Below are 24996 nucleotides of genomic sequence, written 5' to 3'. Positions count from 1 at the left end.
CCCCGCACTCTCCGCACTTCACCCCGCACTCTCCGCTCTTTCCCCCCGCTCTCTCCTCCCTTCCCCTGCACTCTCCTCCCTTCACCCCGCTCTCTCCCCCTTCTCCCCGCTCTCTCCCCCTCCCCCCCGCTCTCTCCCCCTTCCCCCCGCGCTCTCCCCTGCCCCCCGCTCTCTTCCCTGCCCCCTGCTCTCTTTCTTGCCCCCCGCTCTCTTCCTTGCCCCCCGCTCTCTCCCCTGCCACCCGCTCTCTCCCCTGCCCTCCGCTCTCTCCCCTGCCCTCCGCTCTCTCCCCTGCCGTCCGCTCTCTCCCCTGCCCCCCCGCTCTCTCCCCTTCCCCCCGCTCTCTCCCCTTCCCTCCCGCTCTCTCCCCTTCCCCCCCGCTCTCTCCCCTTCCCCCACGCTCTCTCCCGCCTTTCCCCCCGCTCTCTCCCCCTTTTCCCCTGCTCTCTCCCCCTTTTCCCCTGCTCTCTCCCCCTTTCCTCCTGCTATCTCCATCGCTCTCTCGCCGCTTCCCCCCTCTCCCTGCTTCCCCCCTCATCTCTCCCCCTTTACCCCCGCTCTCTCCATCGCTCTCTCCCCGCTTCCCCCTCTCCCTGCTTCCCCCTCGCTCTCTCCCCCTTCCCCCCTTTCACACCGCTTCCCCCCTCGCTCTCTCCCCCATTTCCCTCCCCTCACTCTCTACCCGCTTCCCCCGCCCCCTCCCCCGCTTTCTCCCCATTCCCCCGCGTTACGTGATGACATCTTCTGCCCATGCACCAACCAGTCCTGGCAATGCGGAATGCCACACACGTGCAGAGAGTAGGAGCCCGTTTGCACATGTGTACAGCTCGGTGTAGTCTGATGATGTCAGGCTGCTCAATTCAACACAAAACAAGAACAATTGAACCCGAACTGCCTCACCCCTCAATAGCAGTGATCACCAATTCCACCCCCCGTCAAATACACCACTCCCTCCCGCGATTGCCGCTTCTCTTTCCCTCTCCCTCCCACACACATCTTCCTGCCACTCCCGACTGCTCACCACTCCATTTCACCATTCTCTCCCGTACCCGTCTGCTCGCTGTTCCCTCCCGCTGCTCGATCCCCACCTCACCACCCAGAGAAGAAGCGGGGGTGCTGGGGCTGTGTGTGTGGGTGACAGAAGTGAGAACGGCAGGAAGTGAGTGGCGGGATGGAGCAGCAGAAATGGCCGGGGTAGTTGGAGGGTGTGGGTGGGGATTTAGCAGCGAGGCAGGATGGAGCAGCGAGTAGTCGGGAGTGACGAGCAGGCGGGCACGGGAGAGAACAGTGGGAGAGAGTGAGGAAGAGAAGCAGCCACTGAGGCGTGATGGTGGGAGGGAGTGGGGTACTGTTGGAGGGATAGAGATTGTGAACACGGCCATTGAGGGGTGAAGCAACACTCGGACATTATTACGTCTGATGTCATTACGTGGTGACGTTGACACACACGTGCACAGACCCATACTGGCAAGCTGACAAATGTTCAGACACAGTGATGACGTCAATGATCGATCTGCACATGCTCTGCATTGTCAGGAGATATTCCGAAAAAAATAACAGACAAAAAACTACAATCCTAGCAGCAATGATCAGAAATAGCCGAAAGCAAGTGTAAATTGTTGGGCTTTGATTACCCTCCGATGTTCTCGGAATCTGAACCATATGACCGGGTGAGGTGAAAGTGATTGTTCTTGATATCGAGGCAGCATTTAACCAAGTGTGACATCAAGGAGCCCGAGGCAAATTGAAGTTAGTGGGAATCAGGGGGAAAACTCTCCACTGGTTGGTGTTATGAGCGAGGATGGAGGAGTGCACTGTCTTTCTCTAGTTCCACTTCTCCACAGGTCACAACATATATTTAAATGTTTTACCCAGTTACTGATACAGCCAATTATATACTTCATCTATTTCAGTTTCTGAATAAAAATCTACCAACCAAGTTTCTTTAATAACAAACAAAATTATAAATTTATTATAAAACAAGACTCATTTCATAAAGATACAAAGGTTATTAACACACAGGTTGAAATGCGAGAGTATAAATATATTCCCTTCGAACATCAACACTTACAAGTTTCACACCATTTAAAAAACACTCTGCTTTTCTATTTTTACAACCAAAGTGAATAACTTTACACTTCCCTACATTATATTCCATCTACCATTCTCAACTGCTCAGATACTGAAGTAGTCCATGTCCCCATGAGGCCAGACCTGGACAATATCCAGGCTTGGGCTGATAAGTGCTAAGTAACATTCATGCCAAACAAGTGCCAGGCAATGCCCATCTTCAACAAGAGAGAATCTAACCATCTCCCCTTGACATTCAACGGCATTAACATCACTGGATCCCCCACTATCAACATCCTGGGTGTTACCATTGACCAGAAACTGAACTGGAGCAGCATTATAAATACCGTGTCTACAAGAGCAGGTCTGAGGCTGGAAATTCTACAGTGAGTAGTCAACCCCCTGACTCCCCAAACCTGTCCACCATCTACAAGGCACAAATCAAGAGTGTGATAGAATACTGTCTACTTGCCTGAATGAGGGCAGCTCCAACAACACTCAGGAAGTTCAACATCATCCAGGATAAATGCAACCAATTGATCGACACACCATTCACCACCTTAAACATTCACTCCCTCCACCAGGGACGGACAATAGCAGCAGAGTGTACCAGATACAAGATGCACTACAGCAACTCACCATGCCTCCTTCAACAGCACCTTCCAAACCTACGACCTCTTCCACCTCGAAGGAAAAGGCAGCAGATGCGTGGGAAGTTTTCCTCCAGGCCACACACCATCCTGACTTGGGAATATATCACCGTTCCTTCACTGTTGCTGGATCAACATCCTGGAATTCCCTCTCTAACAGCATTGTGGATATACCTACACCAGATAGACTGCAGAGGTTCAAGAAGGCAGCTCACCACCACCTTCCCAAGGGCAATTAGGGATGGACAACAAATACTGGTCTTTCCAGTGACGCCCACATCCCACAAAACAAATAAGTATAAAAAATAACCAGTGGAAGAATGAAGTGGAGATGTGGATATGGGTTGTGTCCCGATGAGAAATCTGGAGAAATGTGTGTTTAAGTTCCCATCCCTAGGTGACCCAAAGAACATGAAACTAGTCATTTTTAGCGATGGTTCACATGCTAATCTTCCTGATGGGTATTCTAGTGCAGCTGGTTTCATAATATTACTGATGGGTGAAAATGGGAGATACTGTCCTTCAGCTTGGGAAGCTCCGAAAATAAAAAGGGTTGTTAAAAGTACTTCAGCTGATTGACACACTGACCCTTGTGGAGACAGTGGATATGGGATTCTATTTGTCAAATATTGTAAGTGAGATTCTATACAAGGGGTTTACTGAAGATCACATACTCATTGAATGTTATATAGATAATTGTTCATTGTTGGCTGATGCACATTCTACTAAAAGTGTCAGAAAAGGTTCCAGATCGACCTTGCTGGCTTGAAAGAAATGCCGGTTTAGTCTGAAAGAACGAGTTTGTGATGCAGAGGTTATGATAGATACACAACACCAGCAGTCTCTGTCCATTCTAATTCATCCTTCCAATGCCATAGCGCCCGAGGCAGGAGGGCCATGAATCATGGTCGGCCCCAACCCTGGCATTAAAGTCCCCCAGCAGGAACAAATGTTTGGTATTAGGAATGCTACTAATGACATTATGGAATTCCTTGTAGAACTGGTCTTTAACTTCAGGTGGGGAGCAGAGTATTGGAGCTTAGATGCTGAGTAAGTGTACTGGACCAGAGACAGTGAGCAGTCCAATGGACAGTATGCATTCTGAGCCATTTGAAGGTGGCTCTATCATGCTGAGCAAAGAGTTTCTGATGGCGAAGCCCACTCCATGTTGTCTTGGTTCTTCAGGATCCCTACCCTGCCAGTAGAAGGTGTAGTCTTACTCTCTTAGAGATCCGCTCGCAGGCAGGCGTGTCTCCTGAAGTGCTGCAATGTCTACATTGAGTCTACTGAGCTCATTGTCAATGATGGCGGTCTTCCGAGAATCGTTGGTTTGTGTAAGGTTTTCCGACAGGCCAGGACATATAGTTCTGACGTTCCAGTTTTCAAAACGAAGGGCTAGTACCTTCTTTCCCTTTTTTTGGTCATGCTGTTTGGTGCAATGTTACAGTTCACTTGTCAGGCAATGACCCTGAGCTCCAAGCACCCATTGAAGCAAGTGGACTGTGGCAGGACAGAACCTTAGTGACCAGGGGCTGCCTGGTTTGAGGCGGGCAGAAGGGGGTGCGAGTGGGAAGGGGGGAAGAGGGCACGAGGAGGGAGGGGGTGCGAGGGGGAGTGGGTGTGAGTGTGAGGGGGAGGGGGTGGGGTAAGTGGTGCGAGGGGGTGGGGGAAGGGGTGTGAGGGGGAAGAGGTGGGGGAAGGGGTGCGAGGAGGAAGGGGGTGGGGAAAGGGTGCGAGGGGGAAGGGGGTGGGGGAAGGGTGAGCGAGGAGGGAGTGGGGGAAGGGTTGCGAGGAGGGAGGCGAGGGGGAAGTGAGGGGCAGTGGTTGTGTGGGGGAAGGGGGTGAAAGGGGGAGGGGAGTGGGGAGGGGAGTGGGAAGGTGGTGCGAGGGGGGAAGGGGGTGCGAGGGGGGAGGCGAGGGGGAAGTGAGGGGCAGTGGTTGTGTGGGGGGAAGGGGGTGCAAGGGGGAGGGGAGTGGGAAGGTGGTGCGAGGGGGGAAGGGGGTGCGAGGGGGGAAGGGAGGGAAGAGGGGAGGCGTCCGGCGGAGGTCGCGGCCCTGGCCAGCGGGCCAGCCCACAACCTCCTCCATGTTGCCGTCCTCCAGGCTGACTCTGCCCTCCTGGTCGCCATCCAGCTCACGGTGGAACTTCTTTCCCGGCTCCCAGCTGTGACGGTGGAAGGGTGACCGAGGCCGGAATGTGGTCCTGAGTCTCGGCGACCACCTCATGGGCACTCGGGTCACCTGCTCCTCCCCATCGAGCTCCCAGTAGGTGAATGAAGGGTTCACTGAAATAGCTGAACATTAAAGCTGCTCTTGTACATTCTTGTGTATTCCAGCCTGAATTTCTCTCTCACCTGCTCTCCCTGGCTGCAGCTCTTAGTCCAGTCTTTCCTGTTTAGTTTGTTCAAATCCCATCTACTTTGTGGAAATGGTGAAGAATCTTTCAATATCTTTACTAATTCATATTATTAATTATTATATAATTATTATTTATTAATATCAGTAATAGTGTTATTAATGAACACTGGAGATTTACACTGATTCCTGTTATTTCTCTCTCTGATCCCCAGTCTATCGGATGTCGGTCTCACAGATTCTTGTGCCTCTGCTCTCAGTACAAGCCAGTCACTGAAGTATCTGAACCTGAGATCAAACTCCTTCACAGATCGATCTGTCCCCGCTCTCCGCCGCCTCATACTGAACTGCAGGAGTCTGGAGCGAATCCAGTGAGTGTTTGTGTTAATGTTTAATGTAATAAATAAAATATAAATGGGATTCAGTCACTCTTATCAGTAATATCTCTAATTATTATTGAAATATTAATCCCAGTCTCCCTGTTATTTACACTATTGTTCAATCTGTTTATTTCCTGTTTAATCTTTAATCTGTTTCAGGTTGCGGGGGAATGAGTTCAGTTCAAATGGAGTGAATCAGTTGAAGTCGCTGCAGGATACAAGACCCAGACTGAATGTGGATGTGTGAGCGTTTCAATTTGTAAACATCACTGGTCTCTCTATATGAACATTTTCGGCCAATTTTCTGTCCTTCCCCTTTAATTGGCCGCGCTCCAGGTTTAAATCCTATTGGCTGTTTCACTGTTTCTGGTTCGAGCTGAGCGAGTGTCATCTCCCATTGTGACATCAGAGGCCCAGTAACAGGGTCACGTGACTCAGCCGCCCGGCCCCACAGCGCTGCTTCTGCAGGATATCCGGGACTGAATGTTCCCCAATGGGGCACTGGGGAAATGTACAGACAGGAAGGGTCCAGGGTGGGGCTCAGTCTGGGCTGCAGTGGGACACTGGTAGTTACACTCAATATCCCTGAGTTTGGCAATTACATTATCCAGGGTTACCACTCAGTATCAGGACCCAGTGACCCTGCTGGGAAGTGAACCTGTGTGTGTTCAGGATGGAGACAGGCTCTGTTCAGCTTGGATAGATCCCACCGTCCAATAGATACCAATACCCAGTGTCTGGGGTCACCCAGAGAGAGTATCCTATTGGGGAGGTTCCTGAAACTGGTGCACCCAGGATGGGTCAGCACTGCGAGAGGAGAAATGGGGAAAGTGCCAGTCGGGAATCCCACTGTTCTGTCTGGGTGATGGTGAGCATTTGTAGTGTTTAAGGATCCTGAACTTAATGTGTTTCTGGCACCAACATGGGAGCAGGTACTGGTGTTACCATGGAAATTAAACATTGTGTACTTACTGTGGACTGAATTTTCAAACGGAATCACCTGAGACTGTAAACCATGAGATTGTGAAAAGGTGCAATGACCCTGTGAAACATCCTGAGGAAACTGAGGGGTCGATGAACGGACTTGTTACCTGTACTCACCTGGATTTGTATAATGACTTCCACTTGGAAATGTTTCATTAAACTTCACCTCTGTATCACTGCCTCCTGGATGATGTAACAGTACTGATGAGAATTGTTATTGTGTGATGTTGAATTAAATGATACATTATCTTAACAAGTACATCTCAGGACTTCTTACCAATTTCAAATTTGAGAATAGTAGGGAAGTGTTGCTACAGCTGTTCAGGGCATATGTTAGAGCACATCTGGAGTACTGTGGACTGTCTTGGTCTCCTTACTTAAGAAATTATATAATTGCATCAGAAGTAGTTCAGAGAAGGTTCACTAGGCTGATTCCTGGATGAAGGGGTTATCTTATGAGGAAAGGTTGAACAGGTTGGGTCCATACCCACTGGAGTTTAGAAGAATGAGAGGTGATCTAATTGAAACATCTCAGGTCCTGAGGGAACTGGACAGGGAGGATTCTGAGAGGATGTTTCCACTTGTTGGGGAGACTAGAATTAGGGGACACAGTTTAAAAATTAGGGGCATCCCATTTAAAACTGAGATCAGGAGAAATGTTTTTCTCTCAGAGGGTGGTTGCATGCAAGACTACGGGTCCAGTGCTGCAACATGGGATTAGAATTGATGGCTGGCACAGACACGATGAGCCGAATGGCCTGTTTCTGTGCTGTATAACCCGATGACCTCATGTCTCTATGAACATCCAAGAGTGCTGGACATTAAGTACAACAGCAACCAGCCTCTGAGGTTATAACTTAGTCAGACATTGTTTATTCATTCAGGGGATGTGGGCGTGGTTGGAAAGTCAAACGTTTATTTAATCATTCCTAATTGTCCCTGAGGAGGTGGTAATGAGCCAGCTTCTTGAACTGCTGCAGCGCGTGTTACTCATATGTTACTCCAATCGTGCTGTTTGATAGGGAGCTCCAGGATTTTGACCCAGTGACAATGAGCGAACAGTGTGTGCTTGGAAGGAAACTTGGAGGTGGTGTTATTCCCATGTGCCTGTCTGCTTTGTTCTTTATCTGCTATCGGTCGCAGGTTTGAAATGTGTTGTCAAAGTATCCTTGGTGAGTTGTTGCAGTGCATCTTGGAGATAATGCACAACAAAAGCAGGTTGCGTTGCTGGTGGAGAGAGTTAATGTTTATTGGATGCCAATCATGCAGGCTGTTTCTTGGTCCTGGATGGTGTCGGGTTCCTTGAGTGTTGTTGGAGCTGCACTCATCCACACTTCTGACTTGTGCCTTCTCGGTAGTGGAAAGGTTTTGATAGTCAGGAGGAGAGTCACTTGCTGGTCCAGTTAAGTTCCTGATCAATGACAACGCCCAGGATGTTGATGGTGTGAGATTCCACCATGGTAATTTCATTGAAAGACAAGGGTAGATGGGTAGACTCTCTCAATTTGAAGGTACTCATTGCCTGCCAGTTGTGTGGCACAATTTTGCTGAACACTTTTCAGCCCACGTCGGAATGTTGTTCAGGTTTTGCTTCATGCAGGACATGGACTTCTTCAGTGTCTGAATGGTTGAGAATGGAATTTAGCACTGTTTAATCAAAGCTTTTTCCCAGGGTGCAAGAGTCAGTTACTGGGGGACATAGGTTTAAGGTGCAAGGGGCAAAGTTTAGAGGGGATGTGCGAGGCAAGTTCTTTACACAGAGGGTGCTGAGTGCCTGGAACTTGCTGCCAGGGGAGGTGGTGGAAGCAGATACGATAGCGACGTTTAAGAGACATCTTGACAAATATATGAATAGAAAGAGAATAGAGGGATATGGGCCCTGGAAGTGCAGAAGGTGTTAGTTTAGGCAGGCATCAAGATCGGCGCAGGCTTGGAGGGCCGAATGGCCTGTTCCTGTACTGTACTGTTCTTTGTTCTTTGTTCTTTTTATCACCGAGCATCCCCACTTCTGACCTGATGATGGAGGGAAGGTCAAAAGCAGCAGACTATGATTGGGTGTAGGACACTACCCTGGGGAACTCCTGCAGCACGTGCTAGGGCTAATATGATTGGCCTTCAACAACCAGAAACATCTTTTATGCTAGGAATGACATCAGGCAGTGGATAGATTTCCCCGATTCCCACTGACTTATATTTTACCATGGCCCCTTATTACCACACTTAGTGAAATGCTGCCTTGATGACAGGAGCAGTCACTCTCACCTGACCTCTGGAATCCAACTCTTTTGTTTGTTTGGACCAAGGCTGCAATGAGGTCTGGAGCTTACCAGTGTTGACAGAATCCAAGCAGGACATCAGTGAGCAGGTTTTCGGTCAGTAAGTTTCTGGATATATACTTGAGGTGCTGAAACCAGCAGGGCTATGGACCAAGAGCTGGAAAGTGCCATTTAGACTGCATAACACTTTTTCTGAAGGCACAAAAACATTATGGTTTGAATGGTCTCCTTCAGAACCATAATGTTTTCCATCTTCTAGGTTTCTATAAAGCCCAGGGAATGGACTGAACCAGACCCCAGTAAAGGCGATGGTCCAAGATATAAAACCGTGAGGAATGAACTGAAATGGGCCATAACACAGAGCATTGTCTGGGATATAAACCCCAGGGGATGGGCTGAATCTGGTCAGTAAAGAGGGGACATTCTGGGAATGGGGTTTGGTATGGTTAGTGTGGTTTACAGAAAATGACACATTTGCACTTCTATGAGTGAAAATACAGCTGTGTCAGATGAATGGACTTTGAGAGAACAAAAAACGTCAAGCGTAACAAACAGACAGACAACGTGTAATCCAGGGAGGATGGACCCAGTGACATCAGACAGTGTGTAACCCGGGAAGGATGGACTCAGTGTGATCAGACAGTGTGTAACCCGGGGAGGATGGACTCAGTGTGATCAGACAGTGTGTAACCCGGGGAGGATGGACTCAGTGTGATCAGACAGTTTGTAACCCGGGGAGGATGGACCCAGTGAGATCAGACAGTTTGTAACCCGGGGAGGATGGACCCAGTGTGATCAGACAGTGTGTAACCCGGGGAGGATGGACCCAGTGAGATCAGACAGTTTGTAACCCGGGGAGGATGGACCCAGTGAGATAAGACAGTGTGCAACCCGGGGAGGATGGGCCCAGTGTGATCAGACAGTGTGTAACCCGGGGAGGATGGGCCCAGTGTGATCAGACAGTGTGTAACCCGGGGAGGATGGACCCAGTGTGATCAGACAGTGTGTAACCCGAGAGGGATAGACCCAGTGAGATAAGACAGTGTGTAACACGGGGAGGATGGACCCAGTGTGATCAGACAGTGTGTAACCCGGGGAGGATGGACCCAGTGTGATCAGACTGTTTGTAACCCGGGGAGGATGGACCCAGTGTGATCAGACAGTGTGTAACCCGAGAGGGATAGACCCAGTGAGATAAGACAGTGTGTAACCCGGGGAGGATGGACCCAGTGTGATCAGACAGTGTGTAACCCGGGGAGGATGGACCCAGTGTGATCAGACAGTGTGTAACCCGAGTGGGATAGACCCAGTGAGATAAAACAGTGTGTAACCCGGGGAGGATGGACCCAGTGTGATTAGACAGTGTGTAACCCGGGGAGGATGGGCCCAGTGTGATCAGACAGTGTGTAACCCGGGGAGGATGGGCCCATTGTGATCAGACAGTGTGTAACCCGGGGAGGATGGACCCAGTGTGATCAGACAGTGTGTAACCCGGGGAGGATGGACCCAGTGTGATCAGACAGTGTGTAACCCTGGGAGGATGGACCCAGTGTGATCAGACAGTGTGTAACCCGGGGAGGATGGGCCCAGTGTGATCAGACAGTGTGTAACCCGGGGAGGATGGACCCAGTGAGATCAGACAGTGTGCAACCCGGGGAGGATGGGCCCAGTGTGATCAGACAGTGTGTAACCCGGGGAGGATTGGCCCAGTGTGATCAGACAGTGTGTAACCCGGGGAGGATGGACCCAGTGTGATCAGACAGTGTGTAACCCGGGGAGGATGGTCCCAGTGTGATCAGACAGTATGTAACCTGGGGAGGATGGACCCAGTGTGATCAGACACTGTGTAACACGGGGAGGATGGACCCAGTGTGATCAGACAGTGTGTAACCCGGGGAGGATGGACCCAGTGTGATCAGACTGTGTGTAACCCGGGGAGGATGGACCCAGTGTGATCAGACAGTGTGTAACCCGAGAGGGATAGACCCAGTGAGATAAGACAGTGTGTAACCCGGGGAGGATGGACCCAGTGTGATCAGACAGTGTGTAACCCGGGGAGGATGGACCCAGTGTGATCAGACAGTGTGTAACCCGAGAGGGATAGACCCAGTGAGATAAAACAGTGTGTAACCCGGGGAGGATGGACCCAGTGTGATCAGACAGTGTGTAACCTGGGGAGGATGGACCCAGTGTGATTAGACAGTGTGTAACCCGGGGAGGATGGGCCCAGTGTGATCAGACAGTGTGTAACCCGGGGAGGATGGACCCAGTGTGATCAGACAGTGTGTAACCCGGGGAGGATGGACCCAGTGTGATCAGACAGTGTGTAACCCGGGGAGGATGGACCCAGTGTGATCAGACAGTGTGTAACCCGGGGAGGATGGGCCCAGTGTGATCAGACAGTGTGTAACCCGGGGAGGATAGACCCAGTGAGATCAGACAGTGTGTAACCCGGGGAGGATGGACCCAGTGAGATCAGACAGTGTATAACCCGGGGAGGATGGACCCAGTGTGATCAGATAGTGTGTAACCTGGGGAGGATGGACCCAGTGTGATCAGACAGTGTGTAACCCGGGGAGGATGGACCCAGTGTGATCAGACAGTGTGTAACCCAGGGAAGACAGAGCCAGTGAGATCAGACAGTGTGTAATCCAGGGAGAATGGGCCCAGTGAGATCAGACAGTGTGTAACCCGAGAGGGATAGACCCAGTGAGATCAGACAGTGTGTAACCCGGGAGGGATAGACCCAGTGAGATCATTCAGTGTGTAACACAGTGAAGACAGAGCCAGTGAGATCAGACAGTGTGTAACCCGGGACGGATGGACCCAGTGAGATCAGACAGTGTGCAACCCGAGGAGGATGGACCCAGTGAGATCAGACAGTGTGTAACCCAGGGAGGATGGAACCAGTGAGATCAGAGAGTGCGTAACCCGGGGAGGATCGACCCAGTGTGATCAGACAGTTTGTAACCCAAGGAGGATGGACCCAGTGTGATCAGACAGTGTGTAACCCGGGGAGGATGGACCCAGTGAGATCAGACAGTGTGTAACCCGAGGAGGATGGACCCAGTGAGATCAGACAGTGTGTAACCCGGGGAGGATGGACCCAGTGTGATCAGACAGTGTGTAACCCGAGGAGGATGGACCCAGTGTGATCAGACAGTGTGTAACCCGGGGACGATGGACCCAGTAATATCAGACAGTGTGGAACCCGGGGAGGATGGACCCAGTGTGATCAGACAGTGTGTAACCCGAGGAGGATGGACCCAGTGTGATCAGACAGTGTGTAACCCGGGGAGGATGGACCCAGTGTGATCAGACAGTGTGTAACCCGAGGAGGATGGACCCAGTGTGATCAGACAGTATGTAACCCGGGGAGGATGGACCCAGTGAGAACAGTCAGTGTGTAACCCGAGGAGGATGGACCCAGTGTGATCAGACAGTGTGTAACCCGGGGAGGGTGGACCCAGTGTGATCAGACAGTATGTAAAACAGGGAGGATGGACCCAGTGTGATCAGACAGTGTGTAACCCGGGGAGGGTGGACCCAGTGTGATCAGACAGTGTGTAACCCGGGGAGGGTGGACCCAGTGTGATCAGACAGTGTGTAACCCAGGGAGGATGGACCCAGTGTGATCAGACAGTGTGTAACCCGGGGAGGATGGACCCAGTGAGATCAGACAGTTTGTAACCCGGGGAGGATGGACGCAGTGAGATAAGACAGTGTGCAACCCGGGGAGGATGGGCCCAGTGTGATCAGACAGTGTGTAACCCGGGGAGGATGGGCCCAGTGTGATCAGACAGTGTGTAACCCGGGGAGGATGGACCCAGTGTGATCAGACAGTGTGTAACCCGGGGAGGATGGTCCCAGTGTGATCAGACAGTGTGTAACCCGAGAGGGATAGACCCAGTGAGATAAGACAGTGTGTAACACGGGGAGGATGGACCCAGTGTGATCAGACAGTGTGTAACCCGGGGAGGATGAACCCAGTGTGATCAGACTGTGTGTAACCCGGGGAGGATGGGCCCAGTGTGATCAGACAGTGTGTAACCCGGGGAGGATGGGCCCATTGTGATCAGACAGTGTGTAACCCGGGGAGGATGGACCCAGTGTGAACAGACAGTGTGTAACCCGGGGAGGATGGACCCAGTGTGATCAGACAGTGTGTAACCTGGGGAGGATGGACCCAGTGTGATCAGACAGTGTGTAACCCGGGGAGGATGGGCCCAGTGTGATCAGACAGTGTGTAACCCGGGAAGGATGGACCCAGTGAGATCAGACAGTGTGTAACCCGGGGAGGATGGACCCAGTGTGATCAGACAGTGTGTAACCTGGGGAGGATGGACCCAGTGTGATCAGACAGTGTGTAACCCGGGAGGATGGACCCAGTGAGACCAGACAGTGTATAACCCGGGGAGGATGGACCCAGTGTGATCAGATAGTGTGTAACCTGGGGAGGATGGACCCAGTGTGATCAGACAGTGTGTAACCCGGGGAGGATGGACCCAGTGTGATCAGACAGTGTGTAACCCAGGGAAGACAGAGCCAGTGAGATCAGACAGTGTGTAACCCGGGGAGAATGGGCCCAGTGAGATCAGACAGTGTGTAACCCGGGGAGAATGGGCCCAGTGAGATCAGACAGTGTGTAACCCGAGAGGGATAGACCCAGTGAGATCAGACAGTGTGTAACCCGGGGAGAATGGGCCCAGTGAGATCAGACAGTGTGTAACCCGAGAGGGATAGACCCAGTGAGATCAGACAGTGTGTAACCCGGGGAGAATGGGCCCAGTGAGATCAGACAGTGTGTAACCCGGGGAGGATGGACCCAGTCTGATCAGACAGTGTGTAACCTGGGGAGGATGGACCCAGTGTGATCAGACAGTGTGTAACCCGGGAGGATGGACCCAGTGAGACCAGACAGTGTATGACCCGGGGAGGATGGACCCAGTGTGATCAGATAGTGTGTAACCTGGGGAGGATGGACCCAGTGTGATCAGACAGTGTGTAACCCGGGGAGGATGGACCCAGTGTGATCAGACAGTGTGTAACCCAGGGAAGACAGAGCCAGTGAGATCAGACAGTGTGTAACCCGGGGAGAATGGGCCCAGTGAGATCAGACAGTGTGTAACCCGGGGAGAATGGGCCCAGTGAGATCAGACAGTGTGTAACCCGAGAGGGATAGACCCAGTGAGATCAGACAGTGTGTAACCCGGGGAGAATGGGCCCAGTGAGATCAGACAGTGTGTAACCCGAGAGGGATAGACCCAGTGAGATCAGACAGTGTGTAACCCGGGGAGAATGGGCCCAGTGAGATCAGACAGTGTGTAACCCGAGAGGGATAGACCCAGTGAGATCAGACAGTGTGTAACCCGGGAGGGATAGACCCAGTGAGATCATTCAGTGTGTAACCCAGTGAAGACAGAGCCAGTGAGATCAGACAGTGTGTAACCCGGGACGGATGGACCCAGTGAGATCAGACAGTGTGCAACCCGAGGAGGATGGACCCAGTGAGATCAGACAGTGTGTAACCCAGGGAGGATGGAACCAGTGAGACCAGACAGTGCGTAAGCCGGGGAGGATGGACCCAGTGTGATCAGACAGTTTGTAACCCAAGGAGGATGGACCCAGTGTGATCAGACAGTGTGTAACCCGGGGAGGATGGACCCAGTGAGATCAGACCTTGTGTAACCCGAGGAGGATGGACCCAGTGAGATCAGACAGTGTGTAACCCGGGGAGGATGGACCCAGTGTGATCAGACAGTGTGTAACCCGAGGAGGATGGACCCAGTGTGATCAGACAGTGTGCAACCCGGGGACGATGGACCCAGTAATATCAGACAGTGTGGAACCCGGGGAGGATGGACCCAGTGTGATCAGACAGTGTGTAACCCGAGGAGGATGGACCCAGTGAGATCAGACATTGTGTAACCCTGGGAGGATGGACCCAGTGTGATCAGACAGTGTGTAACCCGAGGAGGATGGACCCAGTGTGATCAGACAGTATGTAACCCGGGGAGGATGGACCCAGTGTGATCAGACAGTGTGTAACCCGGGGAGGGTGGACCCAGTGTGATCAGACAGTGTGTAACCCAGGGAGGATGGACCCAGTGTGATCAGACAGTGTGTAACCCGGGGAGGATGGACCCAGTGTGATCAGACAGTGTGTTACCTGGGGAGGATGGGCCCAGTGTGATCAGACAGTGTGTAACCCGGGGAGGATGGACCCAGTGAGATCAGACAGTGTGTAACCCGGGGAGGATGGACCCAGTGTAATCAGACAGTGTGTAACCCGGGGAGGATGGACCCAGTGTGATCAGACAGTGTGTAACCTGGGGAGGATGGGCCCAGTATGATCAGACAGTGTGTAACCCGGGGAGGATGGACCCAGTGAGATCAGACAGTGTGTAACCCGGGGAGGATGGACCCAGTGTGATCAGACAGTGTGTAACCCGGGGAGGATGGACCCAGTGTGATCAGACAGTGTGTAACCTGGGGAGGATGGGCCCAGTGTGATCAGACAGTGTGTAACCCGGGGAGGATGGACCCAGTGAGATCAGACAGTGTGTAACCCGGGGAGGATGGACCCAGTGAGATCAGACAGTGTGTAACCCGGGGAGGATGGACCCAGTGTGATCAGACAGTGTGTAACCTGGGGAGGATGGGCCCAGTGTGATCAGACAGTGTGTAACCCGGGGAGGATGGACCCAGTGAGATCAGACAGTGTGTAACCCGGGGAGGATGGACCCAGTGAGATCAGACAGTGTGTAACCCGGGGAGGATGGACCCAGTGTGATCAGACAGCGTGTAACCCGGGGAGGATGGACCCAGTGAGATCAGAAAGTGTGTAACCTGGGAAGGATGGACCCAGTGTGATCAGACAGTGTGTTACCTGGGGAGGATGGACTCAGTGAGATCAGAAAGTGTGCAATATAAGAACATAAGTAATAGGAGCTGGAAATGTTCGCAATAACCTGCACCCGCCATACAGCAGCCTAAAAGGTACCATGCAGTCCTTTTGTTGCAACTAACATGTGAGTGCGGCCGTGCTGAAAAAAACGCTTGTGAAACCAAGCCACACAGAACAACTCAGGTTTACATTGAACAGCTGAAGTAGGTCATTTATCTCTCAGACCCTCCTTTGCCATTCAACGATATCATGGCTGATCTTCTACTTCAGCTCCTCCTTCCAGCATTTCCTCCAAAACCCTGAATCCCATTATTATCCTCCAATCTATACTCAACGACTGAATACCCATAACTCTCTTTGTTACAGAATTCCAAAGATTCACAACTCTTGAATGAAGACATTTCTCATCATCTCAGTCATAAATAACTGAGCCCTTATTCTGCGATGATGACCCAGTATTCCAGAGTCACAAGCCAGGGGCAACATTTTGTCAGCGTTTACCCTTTCAAGCCCTTTAAGAATGTTATCTGTTTCAATTCGTTTACCTTTCATGCTTATAAACTCCAGGGCTTATAACCCAGCCTACTCAGTCTCTGCTTATAGTGTTAATTGCATGTTAATTTTGTTTAGTTTTGTGCAGGTAGTGAGCATTAATTAGTGATTCACTTAACTCCCTATTAATGGACACAGACTAAAACAGTTTCGGGGGTAGGAGGTGTATGCTTGCAATATATAACTCTGCAAATAAATATATAAATGCCTAAGGATCTATTCAAGTTCTATACTTCATCGACTTGCTTTCTGGAGCAGAATACATAAGACAATTCTCTCATTCCAGGAACCCTAACTTGAGAACATAAATTGTTCTGACTCTTGGCAAGTATTTCCTTCCTTGGGTACGTAAACGAAAGCTGCACACTGTATTCCAAGTGTCGCCACATCAATGCCCTAGTAAGACTTCATTACTGTTATACTCCAATCCCTTCGCAACCAAATAAAACATATGTTCTTCAAGAGAAGGAAATCCGCCGGCCTTGCCTGGTCCGGCCTACATGTGACTCCAGACTCACAGAAATGTGGTTCACTTTTAACTGCGTCCCCACTCCCCGAAGTGACCTTGTGAGCTATTCAGTTTTCAAGTACAATTGGGGATGGACAATGATTGCTGGCCTAGCCAGCGATGCTTCCATCTCATGAAAGAATAATAACAATAGTCATATTAATAATATAATTTGTCTTTCTACCTGCTTGCCGTACCTTCAAGTTAACTTTCTATGCTTCATATACAAGGATACCTCGGTCGTTCTAACTGCAAACATTTCCCAGTCTCTCACAATTTAAAACATTTTTTTCTGAAGCAAATGGAGGACATGAGACTTTGCCACATTGAATTACATCTGCCATGTTTTTGCCTACTCACTCAATCTGTCTACATCCCTGTGCAGCCTCTTTGCTTCCTGCTCACCGCTTAATGTCCACTTAACTTTGTTTCATCAGTGAACTTGAATATGTTCCTTTCAGTTCTGTCACCCAGCAGGGAATGCATGATAATAAACTGATCTCTGGTTGTATTTTGTGGGTTGGACCAGCTACAGATGTGCCGGGTTAGGGCACTGCACAGCCGGGACCACAGAACCACCCCTCCCCTGTACACTGTGGTGGATTATTTAATTTATGCTGATGCCAGTGAGCCTGAGAGTCAAAGAGTCAGAGAAAGATACAGCACTGAAACAGACCATTTGGCCCACCGAGTCTGTGCCGACCATCAACCACCCATTTATACTAACCCTACATTAATCCCACATTCCCTACCACATCCCCACAATTCCCCTACCACCTACCTACACTAAGGGCAATTTACAATGGCCAATTTACCTATCAATCTGCAAGTCTTGTGCATTGGTGACAAACATCAGCAAATTCCGGGTGCGCTGCCATTGCTTAATGGACAGAAAATCCTGGGCAGAGAATCCACCATTCTCTGGTGTACAGTGTCCATGCCAAAAGCACCAACTCGGAAAAAAGCAATCTTTATGGTCCCTGTCATTTTTTTTATTCGTTCATGGGATACGGGCATCGCTGGCTCGGACAGCGTTTATTGCACATCATTATATTGATAATACACTGAATGTTTCTGTTGTGCCAGCCATGTTACTGAAGTAATATGCATTTCATATCCAACTGTCAAAATAAACGGACAAGTCGCAACCAAAAGCCGAGTTTTGCTATTCGCTTATTTCCCAGTATTCCATCTATTTCTCGATTGAACACTTACTATTGGATTTAATGATTGATTGAATGTAAACTGGTCATCAAAATTAGAACAATGTTATTTTCGTAGTGAACATTTTTAAACCTGACCAAAGTAATTATTTTGCATTGTCAGAATTAAGGGTTCTCAATCAGTATATTACAGGTAAGAGAGTAGCTAAAGTGAATATTGGTCCTTTGGAGGATGAGACTGGGGAATTAATAGAGGAGAACACAGAAATGGTGGAGACACTAACTTGGTTTTTTGCCACAGTTTTCGTAGTGGAGGACACTAGTAGCATCCCAATGGTAACAGGAAATGCTGAGGTTATAGGAAGAGAGGAACTTAGAAAAATCATCATCACTAGGCAAAAAGTACTAAGAAAACTATTGGGATTGAAGGCAGACAAGTCCCCAGGGCCTGATGGCCTACATCCTAGGGTCTTAAAGGAAGAGGCAGTGGAGATAGTGGATCCATTGGTTATAATATTCCAAAATTCTCTGGGATGCGGGAAAGGTTCCAGTGGATTGGAAAAAAGCTAATGTAATGCCTTTATTCAAAAAGGGAGGGAGGCAGAAAGTAGGAAACTATAGACCAGTTAGTGTGACATCTTTCGTTGGGAAATTGTTAGAATTCATTATTAAGGAAGTAATAACAGGATATTTAGAAAGTCAAAATGCAATCCATCAGAATCAGCATGGTTTTATGAAGGGTAAATCGTGTTTGACTAATTTGCTACAGTTCTTCGAAGCTGTAATAAGTAAAGTGGATAATGGGGATCCTGTAGATGTAGTATATCTGGACTTCCAGAAGGCATTTGATAAGGTGCCGCACAAAAGATCAAAACACAAGGTCAGATCACATGGGGTTAGGGGCAATTTATTAGCTTGGATAAAGGATTGGCTAAGCAACACAAAACAGAGAGTCAGGATAAATGGGTCTTCTTCTGGTTGGCAAGATGTAACTAGTGGCGTGTCACAGGGTTCGGTCCTTGGGCCCCAACTATTTACAATATATCTGAATGACTTGGATTCAGGGATAGAAGGTACTATAGCCAAATTTGCAGATGGCACTTAAATAGGTGGAATAGTATGTTGCAATAAATAAATAAGAAATGTACAAATGAATATGGATAGGTTAGGTGAATGGGCCAAAATTTGGCAGGTGGAGTTTAACGTGGATAAGTGTGAGGTTATCCACTTTGGTCGGAAGAATAGAAAGGCAAATTATTATCTAAATGGAGAGAAACTTCAGAATGCTTTGGTGCAGAGGGATCTGGGTGTCCTCGTGCATGAATCACAGAAAACCAATATGCAGGTAAAGCAGATAATAAGGAAGGCAAATGGAATTTTGGCATTTATTGCTAATGGAATGGAATATAAATGCTGCAACTGTACAAGGTATTAGTGAGACCGTACCTGGAGCACTGCATACAGTTTTGGTCCCCTTACTTGAGGGGGGATGTAGTTGCATTGGAGGCAGATCAGAGGAGGTTCACTAGATTGATTCCAGAGATGAGGGGGTTGTCTTTTGAAGAGAGATTGAGCAGTTTGGGCCTTTACGCTCCAGCATTTAGAAGAATGAGAGGAGATCTAATTGAGGGATATAAGATGATTAAGAGGATTGACAAAGTATACGTAGAGAGAATGTTTCCTCTTGTGGGCAATATAGAACGAGAGGTCATAGTTTTAGGATAAGGGCTAGCAGATTTAAAACAGAGATGAGGGGAAATTACTTCTCTCAAAGGGTTGTGAGTCTGTGGAATTCACTACCCCAGAGTGCGGTGGATGCTGGGACATTGAGTAAATTTAAGGAGGAGATAGACAGGTTTTTTTAATTAGTAAAGGGTTGAAGGGTTGTGGAGAACGGGCAGCAAATTGGAGTTGAGGTGGAGATGAGATCAGCCATGATTGTATTGAATGGCGGAGCAGGCTCGAGGGGCTGAATTGCCAACTCCTGCTCCTAGTTCTTATGACCTTATGACCTTACGTCATTAATGCAGATTGTGAATAGTTGAGGCCCAGGTACTGATTCTTGTTTCCCCCTGTTAGTTACAATTTGCCAACCTGAAAATGTCCCATTTATTCCTACTCTCTGTTTTCTTTCCATGAACAGCGCTCACCCATGCTAATATATTAACCCACAATTCAATGAGTCCTAATTTTGTGTTGTAACCTTTTGTGTGAGATCATTTTTGAAAATCCAAATAGTTTACGCCCATCTTATCCCTCTTACTAGTTATATATTTCAAAAGCTGAGATTTGTCAAACACAATTTCCTGTCATAAATCCATGTTGAAGCTGCTTCCTCATATTATGATTTATACATGCCCAGTTGTAATATCCATAATAATAGATTCTAGAATTTTGACTACTAATGATGCCCAGTTATGGGGCTATAGTTGCCCATTTACACTCTTGCTGTACTCTTAAAAAATGGCATTATGTTTGGTACTTTTTAATCCTTGCGAATCTTTCTACAATCTAAGGAATTCTGGAAGATCAAAATCAGTGTATCCACTATTTCTAGAGTTACCTCTTTTAAAGGCCTAGGAGGCAAGTTGTCAGCTGTAGGGTATTTTAACCATCTAGTCCCATTAATTTGTCCAGTGATACTTCTGTAATTACACTGATTTCTGTAAGTTCCCATTCATGTTAGACTCTTGATTCATTGTTCTCCATCATAATGCCACCTGTCTCTGTCTCGAATGGGCCAATGTTTACTTTCAAGAATCTTTTCCTCTTAACATACCTATCGAAATCTTTGCAATCTCTTTTGTGTCTCTACCCAGACTACTCTCATATTCTCTTTTCTCTTTCCTTATCAATTTATTTATCATCCTTTGCTGAATTGCAAATCCCCCACCCCGCCAATCCTCAGGCTTCATACTCTTTTTGTCAACATTACAAATCTCTTCCCTTGATCCATTACTATCTAACAACTCCTCTTCTAAGCCACAGTTTTTATGCCATAAAGGAATGTATATTTGTTGCAAATTATGCATTCATCTATTAAATGTGAGCCATTGTTTGTCTATCATTATACCTTTTCATATATTTTTCAATCTTCTTTTACCAACTCTCCCCTCGTACCTATGTGATTTGTTTTGTTTTAGATTTAAGACCTTAGTTTTAGACTTAACTAAATCACTTTCAAACTCAGTTTAAAACTATATCGTATCACGGTTACCCTTTCTTAAAGATCTCTGTACGACAAGTTTATTGATTAACTCGTTCTCGTTGCACAATACTAGATACAAAATAGCAGTTTCTCTGGTTGGTTCATCCACATTCTGATCAAGAAAACTATCTTTTATAAATACCATGAACTCATGCTCCACATTATTCCTGCAAATGTGGTTTGCAGAGTCTGTATGAAGATTAGAATTCCCCATGATTACTGTATTGTCCCATTAATTATCCCATCCTCTCAGCCATCGGCACTCCTGGTATTTCATTATAACAATTACATTTTGCGTTAGGACTTGTTGAAACTAAAACCTGCTGCTTGCGCGGTGAGGAAGCATTTTTATCTGAATGTCTGAATGTGAGATTAGAAATCGCTGTTTACATTTCTAGACCATCTGTAGAATAGTGTTCGTATTTAAAAAGACCGCCTAAAATCAGCAACATCAATTGAAATGTGGGGAGAAAATCATTTGGATGGAAGCACAGTATGGGCAGTGTTGCACTGGCCGTTTGTTATACCTGCCACACCGTACACCGTTCCCTTGAAGTCAGTGGAGCTGAATATGGGGCTGGGTGTTCACCAGCGGCCGATGTGAAATAATCCATTTTGCACCTCTGCTCAAGTCGATTTTCTACTCTTAACGCACTCAAGTTCACCAACGTGCCATGTGTATCATTATATTTTGTAGTGAAACCGACCCATGGTATATTTGAGAATTTGTGACCGTGTACTTGCTATTTTTGTTTATTTGATTTATTAACAATTTACAATGGGATGTGAAAGTCACTGCCAATGCTGGCCTTGATTGTCGATCGCTTATTGCCTTGATACAACTGAATGACTTTCTCAACAACTTCAGACAGCAGTTAACTGGAGTCATAGAGAATACCGGATAAGGACCACCATTTCTCTTTACTTTCACCAATATGACAGCTTCGTGATCATTTTTGTTGATTATTTTTATTATTTCGAGATTGAAACTTATTGCAAATACTCAACTGGAAATGGTGAGATGTGAACTCACATTCTCTGGATTATTAGCCAAAAGCTTTGAATTGCCAGCCCAGACACATAACCACAACATGACCATAATAATGGACATCATTATTTATTGTGGCAAAATGTTTCTGTCAAAGTCATTTTGAAATACTTCTCATCACATTACACGACTAAAAGTTCGGGAGCTCAACAGATCAGCAATGTCTCCATCACATCTCACTATGTTTAAATTGTGGAATGTTTTAAAGAGTCAATTTCTAACTGCATGATGCTGCAGACTACACTAACCATTTCATTGAACTTTGTTGAGCTGCATGAAGCACATTGCAGGATGTTAATTGTCATAACACTAGCAGGTTATTTAACTTCGCTGTACACCGCTAAGCGGATGGAAATTCTGGACATAATTTTAACTTTGGACGAGGGCCTGCACCATTTAATGGAAGTAAATGGAAGAAAGCGGGTTTGGTCGCTAGGTATGGGATCAGTCGTTATTAGTTGCGGAACCTCCAAAGCTGAAGGAACTGACTAATTTGAACATTGGCCAGTGGTATAACTGGGTGATAATGAATTAGCCGCCTATTATACACCATGTCTGATATCCGATTCTGCTCACTCCAAATCGATCTCGCCAGTTTTACAGCATTTACAGCAGTTTTACAGCTAACAAGTTTTGACTTTTTTTTTGGTTTTTCAGTAGATTTGTTGGGAATTTAGAATAGTGGGAATGGAGGTTAAGGCAGTTGAATGTTCCTCCTGCAGAATGTGGGAAGTAAGGGTCGCCAAGAGTATCCCTGCTGAATGCATCTGCGGGAAGTGCACCCAACTCCAGCTCCTCACAGACCGCGTTAGGGGACTGGAGCTGGAGCTGGATGAACTTCGGATCATTCGGGAGGCGGAGGGGATTATTGAGAGGAGTTATAGGGAGGCAGTCACACCTCAGGTAAAAGAAGTAGGCAGATGGGTTACCATCAGGGGAAGGAGAGGGAACCAGCAGGCAGTGCAGGGATCCCCTGTGGCCGTTTCCCACAACAACAGGTATACCATTTTGGATACTGTTGCGGGGGACGACTTACCAGGGGTAAGCAATGGGGTGCAGGTCTCTGGCACAGAGTCTGTCCCTGTTGCTCAGAAGGGAAAGGGGAAGAGGAGCAGAGCATTAGTCATTGGGGACTCCATAGTTAGGGGAACAGATAGGAGGTTCTGTGGGAACGAGAGAGACGCACGGTTGGTGTGTTGCCTCCCAGGTGCCAGGGTACGTGATGTCTCGGATCGTGTTTTTGGGATCCTTAAGGGGAGGGGGAGCAGCACCAAGTCGTGGTCCACATAGGCACCAACGACATAGGTAGGAAGAGAGATGGGGATTTAAGGCAGAAATTCAGGCAGCTAGGGTGGAAGCTTAGAGCAAGAACAAACAGAGTTGTTATCTCTGGGTTATTGCCTGTGCCACGTGCTAGCGAAGAGAGGAGGAATAGGGAGAGAGAGAAGTTGAACACGTGGCTGCAGGGATGGTGTAGGAGGGAGGGTTTTGGTTTCCTGGATAATTGGGGCTCTTTCTGGGGTAGGTGGGACCTCTTCAAACAGGATGGTCTTCACCTGAACCAGAGGGGTACCAATATCCTGGGGGGGGAGATTTGCTAGTGCTCTTCGGGGGGAGTTTAAACTAATTCAGCAGGGGAATGGGAACCTAAATTGTAGTTCCAGTGTACAGGATGTTGAGAGTAGTGAGGTAGGGGATAAGGTTACAGGGACGCAAGATGGCACTGGCAAGCAAGAACTTGGTTTAAAGTGTGTCTACTTCAACGCCAGGAGCATCCGGAATAAGGTGGCTGAGCTTGCAGCATGGGTTGGTACCTGGGATCTCGATGTTGTGGCCATTTCGGAGACATGGGTAGAGCAGGGACAGGAATGGATGTTGCAGGTTCCGGGATTTAGATGTTTCAGTAAGAACAGAGAAGCTGGTAAAAGAGGGGGGGGGGGGGGGGTGTGGCATTGTTAATCAAGGAGAGTATTACGGTGGCAGAAAGGACGTTTGAGGACTCGTCTACTGAGGTAGTGTGGGCCGAGGTTAGAAACAGGAGAGGAGAGGTCACCCTGTTGGGAGTTTTCTATAGACCTCCGAATAGTTCCAGAGATGTAGGGGAAAGGATAGCGAAGATGATTCTCGACAGGAGCGAGAGTAACAGGGTAGTGGTTATGGGGGACTTTAACTTTCCAAATATTGACTGGAAATACTATAGTTCGAGTACTTTAGATGGGGCTGTTTTTGTCCAGTGTGTGCAGGAGGGTTTTCTGACACAGGATGTAGACAGGCCAACCAGGGGCGATGCCACATTGGATTTGGTACTGGGTAATGAACCCGGCCAGGTGTTAGATTTAGATGTAGGTGAGCACTTTGGTGATAGTGATCACAATTCGGTTAGGTTTACCTTAGCGATGGGCAGGGACTGCAGGGCAAGAATTATAGATGGGGGCAAGCAAATTATGATGCGATTAGGCAAGATTTAGGATGCGTAGGATGGGGAAGGAAACTGCAGGGATTGGGCACAATCGAAATGTGGAGCTTATTCAAGGAGCAGCTAATGCATGTCCTTGATCAGTATGTACCTGTCAGGCAGGGAGGAAGTTGTCGAGCGAGGGAGCCGTGGTTTACTAAAGAAGTTGAAGCGCTTGTCAAGAGGAAGAAGAAGGCTTATGTTAGGATGAGACGTGAAGGCTCAGTTCGCGCACTTGAGAGTTACAAGCTAGCCAGGAAGGATCTAAAGGGAGAGCTAAGAAGAGCAAGGAGAGGACACGAGAAGTCATTGGCGAATAGGATCAAAGAAAACCCTAAGGCTTTCTATAGGTAAATCAGGAATAAAAGAATGACTAGAGTTAGATTAGAGCCAATCAAGGATAGTAGTGGGAAGTTGTGTGTGGAATCAGAGGAGATAGG

The 24996-nt window shown here is 48.2% G+C and overlaps 1 protein-coding gene across 1 annotated transcript in view; it reads left to right on the top strand.

Moving 5' to 3' along the window:
* LOC137361457 (NACHT, LRR and PYD domains-containing protein 3-like) overlaps window positions 1-5972 on the top strand; it is a 130996-nt gene extending 125024 nt beyond the window's left edge. Inside the window, exons 12-13 of the mRNA XM_068026319.1 lie at window positions 5291-5446; window positions 5615-5972. Coding sequence (XP_067882420.1) covers window positions 5291-5446; window positions 5615-5702 — 244 coding nt within the window. The 3' untranslated portion in view covers window positions 5703-5972. The remainder of the gene's footprint in view (window positions 1-5290; window positions 5447-5614) is intronic.
* The last annotated feature ends 19024 nt before the right edge of the window (window positions 5973-24996 follow it).

This window comes from Heterodontus francisci, unplaced genomic scaffold, assembly GCF_036365525.1.
Source record: "Heterodontus francisci isolate sHetFra1 unplaced genomic scaffold, sHetFra1.hap1 HAP1_SCAFFOLD_106, whole genome shotgun sequence".
Taxonomy (NCBI): domain Eukaryota; kingdom Metazoa; phylum Chordata; class Chondrichthyes; order Heterodontiformes; family Heterodontidae; genus Heterodontus; species Heterodontus francisci.
This window is presented reverse-complemented; position numbering and strand designations above follow the sequence as displayed.